The sequence below is a fragment of the Carex rostrata genome, chromosome 14 (genome assembly GCF_964058835.1).
Source record: "Carex rostrata chromosome 14, lpCarRost1.2, whole genome shotgun sequence".
Lineage (NCBI taxonomy): Eukaryota > Viridiplantae > Streptophyta > Magnoliopsida > Poales > Cyperaceae > Carex > Carex rostrata.
Genome location: NC_135931.1, coordinates 9,422,440 through 9,436,178, shown reverse-complemented (window position 1 = coordinate 9,436,178; position 13,739 = coordinate 9,422,440). Strand labels below are relative to the sequence as shown.

Below are 13,739 nucleotides of genomic sequence, written 5' to 3'. Positions count from 1 at the left end.
TATTATTTTGCTTAGGTGAACTAAGTTATGAATATTTGTGAACTTCAGTTGTATCGTTGAACTTTAATTGTATTTGTAAACTTATTATTCCGACGTCGTGAAAGATACGTTGTAATTTCAGAAGAACGTTTCAATGTAAAGCAGAAAAAACATAAAAACCAACATGAAATATAAAATAAAACTGCAATCATAATAAAGAGCTACAGTCCAAAATACATCATAAAAAAACTGCAATCATAATAAATACATCATAAAAAAACTGTATATGTATATGTAAGAAAAAATCATAATAAATACATCAGAACTTGAAATTTTTTTATGAAAGGCCAAGTCCTTAATTTTTTGACAAATACCCTAAACAAAAAAAAAACTAAAAATTCACAAATGAAAAAAAAATCAGATCTCTAAAAAAAAAAAAAAAAAAAGAGCGGACCGCCCAGAACTCTGGCGGTTTGGTTATATTTGAAAAAACTCAGATTTTGAGGTTATTTTTGTAAAAAAACCTTTTTTTTTGGGTTATTAATAAAAATGGCCGTATTTCGAGACTGAAATGACATTTCAGTACTTATGATTTTTGTAAAAAATAATAATTATGTTGGTTTGGTAAAAATCTTTTTTATAATTATGGTTTATAAAAAAAATTCACGTAACTAATCGTGTAAACTTACCCGCGAAACAGTCTTCATGATTTTCTTGTACGTACTTTTAAATGTACATTTATACACATCTGATTATTATAAGATGCATACTTTTATTTTAAGTTTAGACGTGAGTTGTTACACGTTTTAGTATAAGATGCATACTTTTAATTTTTTGGTTCTCAAAACAATTGCAAGAATCTGAGAAATTAAAATAATATAATATTCCAATTTTCACTGTTGACCATTTGTAAAACAATTTAATATATATTAACATACGGTATACTTTTATTGCGGGTAGATTGGTTTCTTCAGTGTTCATCAGATTTTAAGTACACAGTTAGAGATAAAAGAGACAAGAAAAATACAAAAAAAAAAAAGAATAACAGAACTGGTCTGATGTCTATGCTAAATCAAAAGTGAATACAACGCCAACGGTACAAAATATTAACAAAAACGACGAAGTCCATGCCTTGTACTTCATAGTTCATAGTTAAAAAAAAAAAAAAAACATTACTTGGTTGGGAAAAGAAAACAAGTAGCAAGCTTCAAGCAATTGGACTTGCACAAGAAAGAAAAGAGGAAGGAAATGTGTTAGTTGAGAAAGGTTATCCCACAAAAGGAAAAAAGAGGAAAAGGAGATGGAAAGATGCTTATCATCCATTAGACAATGACACCTCAAAACCTCCTCCATAAAGAGCAGGAGTAGGGGTATTTTCGTAATCTCATCTAACGTAACAGTAATAAAAGAATTAAAGTTCTCTTACTAACACAGTATTGTGATTTGTGACCACAGATTTTCAAAGGTACAAGGCGACAACTGCGACCTCATGCCCTGGAATCCCTCTGATGAGAGAGAAACAAAAACATCCTCTGAAATATTTATACTTCCACCTGAACATATTTTAGTCCGCGTTGCGTTTTTTTAGTTATCATTTCAGAAAATAAGATATACAGACCTAATATTATTTTTAAAAAATATATATATATATATATATTATGACATAAGGACCTGATATTATTATTTTTTAATTTATTATTACTCACTACTCGGATAATAACTGCGCAACGTCAAGTCCAAAGATCTTATTCTTTGAAATGGTAATTAGACAAAAAAAAATCGGTATTTTAGTTTGGTAAATTTTTCGTAACATATTTTGAATGTTTTTTCAAGTAAATAGATGATCATTTACTAAAAAAAGAACGTAAAGAAGGAATCCTCATTTGCATAAATTCTAACTAGTAAGGAATTTTTAAACTTGTAATGTTTTATTAGTATTGTGTCTGTGCGTTCAATATGGAAAAAATATTTTTTAAATATATGCAAATTTATACAAAATATCATATTTTTATAAACGAAGTTTACACTAAATAACAAATAACATTCCTTAAATCCACATATAAATAACATTTCATGTATTAATTGGCATATATGCTTTTTTTCTTGACATATTTTTATAAAAAAAGTCTCGTACAAAATGAGATACTAAATGACAAATATCAGTATTTAAATGATATAAAAAATAAAAAGAAATGAAGACATGATCAATCAATTATAAAAAATTTTAAATGACATTTAAAATGGAAAGAAATCAGGACCAATATAAAAATAATATAATTTTTCAAATGGCGAGTATGTGTCTGAATAAATTTGAAATTTTACAAATAAAAAAACATAAAAAAAGAAAGATACATAAAATCATATAAATACATATTTTTTTTATTAGAAGGCACATATTCAATTTGAAATTTCATCTTTTAATCACAGCTATTTATGAATCAGAACATCTACGTATGTACAACTTAATAATTAATATAATAATAGAGACATGAAGAATATTATCTCTTATCAAATGTACTCACATACTTCTGATTTTTTTATTTATATCCAAAAAAATATATAAATTTAAAAAACTAACTAAATCGCTTGTTTTTTTTCGAAAACTATCCAAACCGAAATTTTTTTTTCCGGTTTCAATACAAATTTTCGGAAAAAAAATTTCTGGAAATTGGATCCTAAATCCGGAATAATTTTTTCCGGATTTAGGATTTTTTTTTTTATTATTTTTTTTCATTTTTTATTTATAATTTATTTATTTTTTGTATTGAAGTATTACAAATATTTAATATATTTTTAAAAAAATAGATGGAATACTATATAATTTGATTTATTCGAAAGACGGCTACAAATAATCCGGATCAATATTTTCCATGCCGGATTTTTTATGGCCGTAAGAAAAATTAATATAATATAATATATGTATATGTATGTATATATAATATAATATATATGTTAAAATGTGCTTGCATATCAAATTTTATATTTTTTTTACTATTTATTAAGTATTTAACAAAATCGCTATATTCAGACCATTGAATTTTTGTACCCATTTTAATAAATAGTAAAAAAATTTAGAAAAATGTAAAATTTGATCTGCAAGCACATTTTAAAATATCCATCATGTTGAACGGTTTGGATCGACTGTTTGGACTTTGAAAACTTTGAAAATACCGATCGTTGAATGCCTACCGTTGAACGAAAATTTAAACTGAATTTTTGAGGCACTAAACGAGGGTTCCAATGCCTCAGTTTTTTTATACCTCATATTTTATATCTTCATTTTCTTCATATACAAAGTCTAAATTATCGATCCGAACCGTTCAACATGATATCCATATTAAAATATGGTTAGGGATGAAATTTTATAATTTTTGAAATTGTTTTAATATTTTTTAAGATGGGTAGAAAATCACTGTTTTTTGAACGGTTCGGATCAAATAAAAATTTTTGTTGAATGGTTCGGGTCGAATAAAATTTTTAACATATATATTATATTATATATACATATATATACATAGGAATATGCTAGCATGCTATGCATAGCATAGAGCCCCTCCGTGCAACGGCTTGGATTTCAACTTTTCAAAATTCTAACGGTCGATCCGAACTGTTTATCTTGTTCTCCATATTAATATGTGTTTGGGGACCAAATTTTATATTTTTTGGAATTTTTTTACTATTTCTTTAGATTTATTGAAAATCGCTGTTTTCAGCAAATCTAGACCATAAAAAAAAGCGATTTTTAATAAATCTAAAGAAATAGTAAAATTTTTTTGAAAAGTCGAAATCCAAGGCGTTGCATGGAGGGGCTCTATACTATGCATAGCATGCTAGCATATTCCTATATACGTATATTATATTATATATACATATACATATATTATATTATATTATTTTTTTTACGGCCGTAAAAAATCCAGCATGAAAAATGTTGATCCGGATTATTTGTAGCAGTCTTTCGAATAAATTAAATTATATAGTATTCCATCTATTTTTTTAAAAATATATTAAATATTTGTAATACTTCAATACAAAAAATAAATAAATTATAAATAAAAACTGAAAAATGAAAAAAAAAATTCCTAAAAAAAATAATAAAAAAAAAATCCTAAATCCGGAAAAAATTATTCCGGATTTAGGATCCAATTTCCGGAATTTTTTTTTCCGGTTTGGGTAGTTTAAAAAAAAACAAGCGGTTTGATTAGTTTTTTAAATTTATATATTTTTTGGATATAAATAAAAAATCGGCGCATACTTCTTGACATATTATAAAATATTGGATCATGATAACAATCCCCGCAAAAAAACCCGCACTAACTGCCAAAAAAGTCATGGGGGATCGCTCAATCATTAATACTCCGCAGAAATTGTTAGTATTTAACTTGAAGCATCAAAGTATTTATCCTGGATTTGCAAAGTATTAATCCCTATGCAATGGTCTCTATTTATGACTGAACAAATCAATCCATCAATTGTCCCCGCACAAAATTTCTTTTTTTTTTTGAATTGTCCCCGCACAACTGGGGACCATTAAATAAACAATCCCCTCATAAATACTTATCAGCTATCCCCGCACAAAATTTCTTTGTTTTTTTGAATTGTCCCCGCGTAACTAGGAACCATTAAATAAACAATCCCCTCACCTAATGATAAATACTTCTCAGACATAATGATAAATATTTTATGCTACATGGATAAAAACTTCTTAGACATAATTGCAACTTTCAGTAAAATATCAATAATAAATACTTTTCAGACATAATGATAAATACTTTATGTTACATGGATAAATACTTCTCAGACATAATTGCAACTCACAGTGAAATACTTCTCAGGCATAATGATAAATACTTTATGTTACATGGATAAATACGTCTCAGACATAATTGCAACTTACAGTAAAATGTCTGTGATAATGATAAATACTTCTAAGATATAATGGTAAATACTTGTCAGAACAATGATAAATACTTTCTTGAACTTGTCAATAAGTAATGTTTAATCAAATCAAAGTATTAATATGTCAGAGACAATGATAAATACTTCTCAGATATAAGGATAAATATTTGTCAGAACAATGATAAATACTTTCTTGAGAATCAATAAACAGATAAATAATTGTTAGCAGGAATTGTTATTCAAGGAAAGTATAATTAATGCGGGGATTGTTATTAATTCACAGTAATTAATGCGGGGATAAATGGAAATTCTTAGCAGAATTAATGGGGGGATAAAAGACAGTTAAGGAAGTTAAGGAAGTTAATTTGGAGAGAGAGAGAGTGCGGGGATAAATGGGGGGACAGGGGTGGGGGATTAGTATAATTATTCTAAAATATTATGTACCGTGATTTATATTTATTTATTTTTAATTAAATTAGACTGTTCAGTGACAACTCTGTCATTTTTAAAAATTAAGAAGGTAAATCTAATGGAGATTTTAACATGTGAATTTCTTCTATTAGATCTAAGAGTTGATTCAGAGGGTATGAATAAATCAACTCTTTCAAATTTGTCTTCTTTTTATATTTCTCTCAATGCCAGCACTTTTAAATTTAGTTTTTTACTAAAAGAAATCCAATTTTGTCTAGCACCAAAGCCACCAATAATGAGAAATATTGATAATAAATTGAAGATTAAACAACATAGATTAAATCTAATTGTTATATCTATTTTTAGGAGGGAAATACAGTCGAGAAGAGAAACCAAATACTAATGATAGGCATAAAGGTTGATAATGAAGTTCAAAATAGACAAGGTTAGTTCTTTCAACAAGTCCAAATACTCAAGAAATAATAACACTTTTTAATACTTTCAAAAAAATATATGTCGTTGCGACCTAACACTGTCTTATATTTTTCAACTTCAAAAAAAAATTCTATTGTTTTTAAACTAATTTACCTCAGCATCTCTATTCCAACAATTGAAATATATTTTTAAATATTTGTCAGCCACTATTTAAAAATTAAAACCTCTCTTAATTTTTAAATCTTCACATCTTTAAAATTAATTTTAGAGTTTCTATTAAAAGAGAGACCACATAAACGGAAAAGAAAGAATTTGAATAAATTATTTTGCCAATGTGACAATTAGAAACAGTTTCTTAACGAGAAATTTTGTCGAATAATTTATAAATAAAAACCGACGTACATATCTAAAATTGAAATTACTAACTCCACATAAGATTATAAATCTCAATATTTATAGAATGAAAATGCTCTACGCATCGATATTCAACGACAAAAGTAATTTCTAAATTTGTTGCAGCAACCTAGCCTCTGACAATAACGACGATAATAATTACTCAAAATCAAGAATATAAGAGGTGGAGTAATAATAACAAAGATAATAGTTACTTACTCTACAATTAAACATATTCTTAGTTTATAGAGAAAAAAATAATTATCGAAATAAAAAAGATTTAAAACTAAACATGGTGGGTGAAGCTGTAAGAGTGAAAAATATTTTTTCTATTGAAGAAAATATGCAGTAGAAATGTAAGTTTTTTTTACCCCTCTATTTATCTTTCATCAGTTTCTATTTGCGTGCTTCCTAATTTTTTTCATGTTTCATAATTAATAGAAGTACAAATTTAAGAAATTGGACTGTGATTTTTTTATTCATAATATTTAATAATATTAAATCTATATCACCGAATATTCCAAATCTCATTTCATACAAAAAAGCTTAATTATTCTATGTAAACGAAACAAAATTCTGAATAATTTAGCGCTTCCCTGTCTAAGAATGTTTAATTATTCAACTTTTCTCTGCCTAAGAATGCTGAATAATTAATTCAGCGTTCCAACTTTTATACTGAAAATAAATTTGAAAAATAACAAAAATAAATTAATCTGTTGTTACTAGAATGAAATCATTATAAGAAATCAAAGTTCTCTATTATTAAAAGTTATGATTGTTTAAAATTCGAATTTTCATTTACATTTTTTGATTGATTTTTTTTTTCTAGTTGCAAATTAATATATATTTATTAAATAAATTATGTGTTTAAAAATTAATTTGAAGTTTGAACTAATTTTCAACATCAACAGATTAATTAATTTATTTCGTTGTTCTTTCGAATTAATTTTCGGTAGAAAAATTGAAATGCTAAATAATTTAAGAAACTTGAACGTTTGAAAAATATAGAATTATTTTTGTGTTTACTAATAAAGAAAGTCAGGTTGGAGAGCGGCGGGATGGGCAAACTAGTAATGCAGCGTGCAATTTAATTATACATTGCAGGGTGCATTTAAAGGGTTCTGCTCTGAAGTGTGAACCATCTTTCCTCGCTTGGGGGCAGAGAGACAGAGAGACAGAGAGACAGAGAGAGAGAAAGGTCAGAGGGCAGTGATGGAGAGGAGCAATAAATAAAGCAAGCGATAAAAAAGAAAGAGAATCTCCACCATTCAAGGCAGAGGAGGATGAAGTCCATGTCTAGTATTAAGTCTACACACCAAATTTCTGATTTCTCCTCTTCTCAATGGCCCATTTGGACAGGTGGTGAGACTCGTAAAGCTCGTTTCTTGTGTGAATATGTTTCATCAAATATCTGCCTCATCAAAAGAAAGAAATCCACAGACAGAGAAAGAATAGATGGAAAGAAAGATAGATACATCATACATGGGCTTGTATGCTATATTGCTATGCTATGCTATGTCTGCTATGTGCATCACCCTCCAACCAAACCTCTCTCTCTCTCTACGAAACTACCACTGACCAAGTTCCAGAAATGCCCCTTTCTAGGAAGGAAAACTCACCTCCCTCTCTTTCTCTCTCTCCTCTTTCTCTCTCTCTCTCTCTCACTAACCAAGGAGGAAAACTCCAGCCATACCCAAGTCCCTGTGCAAAGATTAATATGGGGCCTTTTGGGTTTTTCCATTCAGGGTCAGACTTTCTCCCCTACCTCTCTTTCTCTTTCTCTTTCTCTTTCTCTTTCTCTATCCGGGTCTTTGTCTTTTTGGCTTCTCTCCTTCTCTTTCTTTCGACTCTTTCCTTTTACTTCTTCTTGAGAGGATATGAAGAAGGTGAAGAGATCGCTCTTAATGGAGGCATCTCCATCCACATCTTCGTACCAGGTTGGAGGTGGAGACAGAACTAAGTTTAGGTACCAAAGTTTGTGGCTAGACTACCAGGATTTGCAGAAGGTAAGATTTCTATCTAGGGTTTCTCTTGATTTGAAATAAGGATTGTTTTGATGTTGTTAGATCTGTTATATTTACGTATATTGTTGGGTTGTCTGTATTGATTTGTTGGAATTTTTTTGAGGATTTGATTTTAGGTTATTCGTTTGAGTTTTGGAAGATAATTTTTTAAGGTTAATTTTTCTGATCTAATATTTTCTTTGATTTTAGAAGTTAGGATTCAGGCCTAAACTTATTATTTCCACAAGTTACCTTTGAATCGTGCTATTAATTTGCTGTTTTTATCTCACTTTGTAAAGAGAAATTTAGATATACCCATCATAACTTCATTATTTAGATATTTACCCATCAAAACTTAAAATTAAGTTATTTCCCCTTTCAAACTCATTCATTTTATTTGTATCCCCATTTTGTAGTTTAATCAATTAAAAACACTAATTAAAACTGATAAACAAATAAAATGACATTTTTATCCTTGCCCCTTCTTTCCCTTCGTTAATCACCAGTCCTCTCATTTCTCAGTAATAAGGTGGTGAACAATTTAGTCGTTTGAATGGAGAAAGGACACTCTCTTAACCCCTCTTCCCTCTCTCTCTCTTTTTGAAAAATTGGCAGCAGCTGCCAACAAATAGATTAAATAAACAAGTATAAAAATTACAGCTTCAACCTCCTACCACTGTTTACCAGTAGCAATACTGGTAAGAACAACACAACTAACTCAAATAAACACAAGGCCCTCAGGCTTATCTACGTGTGTGGTACCAAGTCCGGTACCACTGTTACAGCAGCGCAGAACCTAACTTGCCTCACTCAATAAAACAGAAGAAAAACATGAAGGGAAATACAACTATCCAATACATCATGTCTCTGATGTATAGACCTGTTAACCTCAATCTGGATCTGGCAGCGAGTTTGTTCCTATTATTCTTCTCCTACCAGCCTTACAATTTTCGTACCACAACTTAGAGTCTTCCATAACTCTGTCAGTCAGCACACGTGAAGGTACCGTTCTTCTCGAGAAAACTGTTTCATTTCTTCGTTTCCAAATGTGCCAGCAAACACACAAAAAAGTTGCTTTCCATATTTCATAGCAACTTTTACCTCTGGACCTAGCCTGGCTGAGTGAGTTGAGCCAGATTTCTTCAATTGAGGCTGCCAGTTCCATGATTCTGAAACCAATCCTGACAGCCACCTCACACCATACTTCAACAGCAACCGGGCATAGAAAAATGAGGTGCAATGCGGATTCAGAAGGACAATTCTCTCTCTCTCTCCCCATCTAGTTTTTGTTATTCTGTCGAAATAGACTAGTTTGAATTAAATACCTATGAAGCTTTTTTCTGATTTTTATTATAGACAGCAGATTAATTAGTCTACATATATTTGCTTGATTTTAGCTGATATGAAAAGTACAATTTGGTCTTTTCTAATCATTTCAACTTGCCTAAAATTATGTTTATATCCAAACAATTCTATTATTGAAAAGAACACACTCAATTATAAGAAATTTGAATTACTATGAGATTGTAACACAGCCTCATCATTAGAAAACAGCAAAGACATATAAATAAAGAAATACTTTAGGGAAAAATAGAATAGTACAAAGAAATTTACTAATATTAGAGAAAGGCAAGTGGAGCAAGAGTAGTTGTTGTGATCACCACGGCAGAGGGCAATACATGTCACATTATCTGGTACTGTACCAATGGTGCCAGCTGCGAAACCATTACCAGTAGAATTGGAGTGCAAAGCTGAGAAGAGATATGGTTAAGGTTGGACTGGTACATGTTGTTGTTCGTATAGTTACCTGTACTGGTACTTTTACCCACAAACACAATAGAAGTATTCAGTGGAATGCGGTGGGTCAACTGTATTGCCTTGTACAAGGAGGTAAAAGATGAGCAGAAAGAGAAAAAATAAGAAATGTATCGGAGTGGACATAGTGTGTTTATTCTTATTTTGGTTCTAAAATCTAGATGTAGAGAGAGACAACTGAGAAGGGTTAAAAGTGCGTTATTTCTCCATTTTAGGGACAAAAATGTCATATTATTTTTTATCAGTATTAGTTAGTGTATTTAATTAATTAAATTACAAGATGGGGATATAAGTAAAATGAATGAGTTTCAATGGGGAAATAACTAAATTTAAATTTTTAATGGATAAATATCTAAATGACAAAGTTATGATGGGCATATATCTAAATTTCTCCTTTGTAAATTTTCATTGATGGCTAAATCAGCCTCTTATTTCTCTTAATTTTTCTTTTCTTTTCTTTTTGTCAGGAGACTGAAGCAAAGAGAAAACAGTTAATGAAGGCAAAGCAGAGGAAGCTGAAACTCAAAGCGGAAATCAAGTGAGAACTATTTTCTTCCCCCTTTCCTCATTTTGTGTTATTCTGTGATGAGGCATAACAGGATACTCTTTCATGTAATAAGAGAACCTAATTTATTGAGTGGATATTGCATAACCGTCACTGACAGATATAGTTGCCAGAATTTTTCTCTGGAACTGTATTGACCAGGTTGCTAGTCGGCATGTTGTCAAAACTTGGTTGTGCTTACTAAAATTTTCTTTTCTTTTGTGTGTTTATTCAATATTCATATATGTTTCCACAATTACTCCATTAATCTGCACAGTATTGTACCAGTACTTGATGGGGTTACTGATCGGCAAACTAAAACATCATGTTAATGGTTATAATTTATCTGTTAGGTTCTTGAGGAGAAGATTCAAGAGTTTTTCTAACAACCCATCTCAAATAATCCAACATCATCTGAAAAAGCAACAGACGCGGAAAGAAGAAACTTCATCTAATTGGGATGCAAATCAAGTTGCTGGACGTGGAATTATAATCAGAGACAAAGATGTGGCACCCAGAGCATCTGTTATAGATCTTAACCAAGCTTGTGTGCCGGTAATAAATTAACTCCTTCGTGTTATGTTTTATTTTATTTTATTTCCTTATGTATTTTAATGTTTGTAGTAGTATTTTTTATTATGAAGAAAGCAGATTTTGATGATCATAATAACAATCAAGAGTTGTCTAATATATTATCTAATTTTATATCAGATTGGTGATGAAATGGATGATTTTGATGCGACCCGCGAACCTGTGATGCCTGACAAAATGAAAAGTTACTATCTGGAAGGTGAACAGGCAATGTCTAGTGATGTAAGAACATCAGTTTGTAGAGATGGGAAGGGAAAGAGAAAGATCACATGGCAAGATCAAGTTGCACTAAGAGTTTAGCTTAAGTGTTATTTATCTTTCTTTTAAGTTATTGCTGGTGTGCCTCTGGTAAAAAGATGATCAATGTAGTTGTGTTTGTCAAGCCTTAAGTTATCTTTGCATATGGAATGAAGGATCTCTAGAGGAATTAACATAAGAAATGTACTTGTTTCCCTTGCATGAAAAATGAAGAAGAGTTGGATGCATTGACAAATACAAAATAACTTGTTAATAGATGTGATAATCTACTGCCACTTGAGATATTTTTTGCTGCTTCAATTGTAAAACTTGTAGGATTAGCAGATGACACATCGAATTAATTGCAGTTCCAAGGAATCGCATAAACACAAAAGTACCAGAACAAAATTTTCCTACTTAAAACTAATAATATTTAAACTACACGTATTCTATACTCATCTCTGCCTTGTTTAAACTTGTTAAGTATTGGTTCCTCACTTTTTTTTTCGCTGTAGGAGTTTGCTTCAAATAATTAGTCGTCATTGTTTGATTTACAACAAAACCTGCAGAACTTAGTTTTGCTCCCAAAGAAATATTTAGGCTGTGATCGGAACCAATTGGTTTTAGAGTTCAATTGATTTCAATTCAATATAATTCAATAGAGTTGATTTTCAATTGAACTTTGTTGATCGGCATTAAAATGAAGAAGAATTCAATTCAATTCATCTCAAATTTTTGATTGGAAAGTCCATATAATTAGAAAGGAAATGATTTCACTAAAGTTAAAATGACACTTCTATCCTTGTTATTATTTGTCCAACAAATGCACTTATAACAAAATACTATCATAGTATAAAAACAATAGAGCATCTAACTTTATTAATTAAGCAAGAGGGTTCAAATGCACCCAAATTTTTGTGCACCCAAATGCATCATATCTTTCAAATTCTTTTTCTCTATTTTTAAAGTCCGAAGAGTCAACCCGAACCGTTAGATGCGATTTACATATTAAGATGTGCTTGGAGACCAAATTTTACATTTTTTGGAATTTTTTTACTATTTATTAAGCTACTTTGAAAATCGCTGATTTTACATTTTCTGGACCATTGGATCAGCGATTTTCAAAGTGGTTTAATAAATAGTAAACAAATTCCAAAAAATGTAAAATTTGGTCTCCAAGCACATCTTAATATGTAGATCGCATCTAACAGTTCGGATTGACTATTCGGACTTTGAAAACGGAGAAAAATGATAGGGTGCATTTGGGTGCACAAAAATTTGGGTGCATTTGAACCCTCCTCTTAATTAAGAACTAAGATATTCATTTGACTTTTCTTTTTCTTTTTTGATGGATCATGGAAGTACGAAATACATAATTTAATTATTTTATTTATATCCACATTTCTTAATTTAACAATTGAATATGTATATAAAAAAATTGTTAAAAAATAAAATGATAATTTTATCCTTACCATCAAACCCTGTGTCATCCCCACCTATTATCAATTTCCGCATCACATTATACTCTTTTTTTTTTTTTCTGGAACTTGGTTTGGTGACATGGGATCTATTTTCAAAGATTAATTAGATGTCATTAGAAGTTTTTGGTTAAAATTGATGTTCCCATTATCTAGATAGCAAGAGGTATAGAAGACTACCTTGAAGATGCTGGTTGTTCAGCAGATAGGTAGTAGTCATTAGTGATAAATTTGCGGTGATAATCTGAGTTTGTATTTAGAAAAAAGATCATGATTAGGCATAAAGGCCCAACCTATACCCTCTTGCTCATGATTATCCAATCAAAAAGTTCATCATGAAAGCAAAGGGGAATCCCCTGAAATAATGGATTTCCTTGCAATATCCAATACGGTTCAAATCACTACCAAAGTACAAATGAAAATGGGCTGACTGTCAGACTTTCATTCAAAAAAAAAAAGTGAAAAATTAGTAGATCAATACTCACCTAGGTCTTTCGTGAAGAGAGCATTGAAGTGTTGGGAATCAATGAGAATCGGTGAACCTTCTAACCCTCTTCTCCGCTTCTTTTCATGGAGACCATGAGACCACAGTAAGGGAGCGAGAGGAGCGAGGGTATCAGTGGAAATAAAATATCGTTAGTTTTTTATAAAATGAACTCTCGTCAAATCTCTTCATTTTTCACAGGAATTAGTCGGAGGAAAAGTTGATCCCCAAATCGCATCAAAAGAAGTCATTTCCTGCCGCTCACGCTGATCCGATCAGAGAATTTTAAAAAACATCAATTCCATTTCTCGTTTTGAAAGGAGAATGGTGGTTCCGATCAGAGTGTTAAGCTTATTTGCATCAATATTCGAATACAACATATGGATAGAATAAAATTTTGACCGAGTTCAATCCTCGTTTTATCCTTTCGCCAGACAAGTTCCTCAGAATTGATCAGAATTGAAATGTAT

At 30.3% G+C, this 13,739-nt stretch overlaps 1 protein-coding gene across 1 annotated transcript; it reads left to right on the top strand.

The window, feature by feature from the left end:
- Positions 1-7,306: 7,306 nt before the first annotated feature.
- LOC144565382 (uncharacterized) lies at positions 7,307-11,570 on the top strand. The gene is made up of 4 exons (XM_078315120.1): positions 7,307-8,123; positions 10,403-10,473; positions 10,833-11,034; positions 11,191-11,570. Exons 1-4 carry the CDS (start codon positions 7,995-7,997, stop codon positions 11,368-11,370), a joined length of 582 nt encoding a protein of 193 aa, XP_078171246.1. The 5' UTR covers positions 7,307-7,994; the 3' UTR covers positions 11,371-11,570.
- The last annotated feature ends 2,169 nt before the right edge of the window (positions 11,571-13,739 follow it).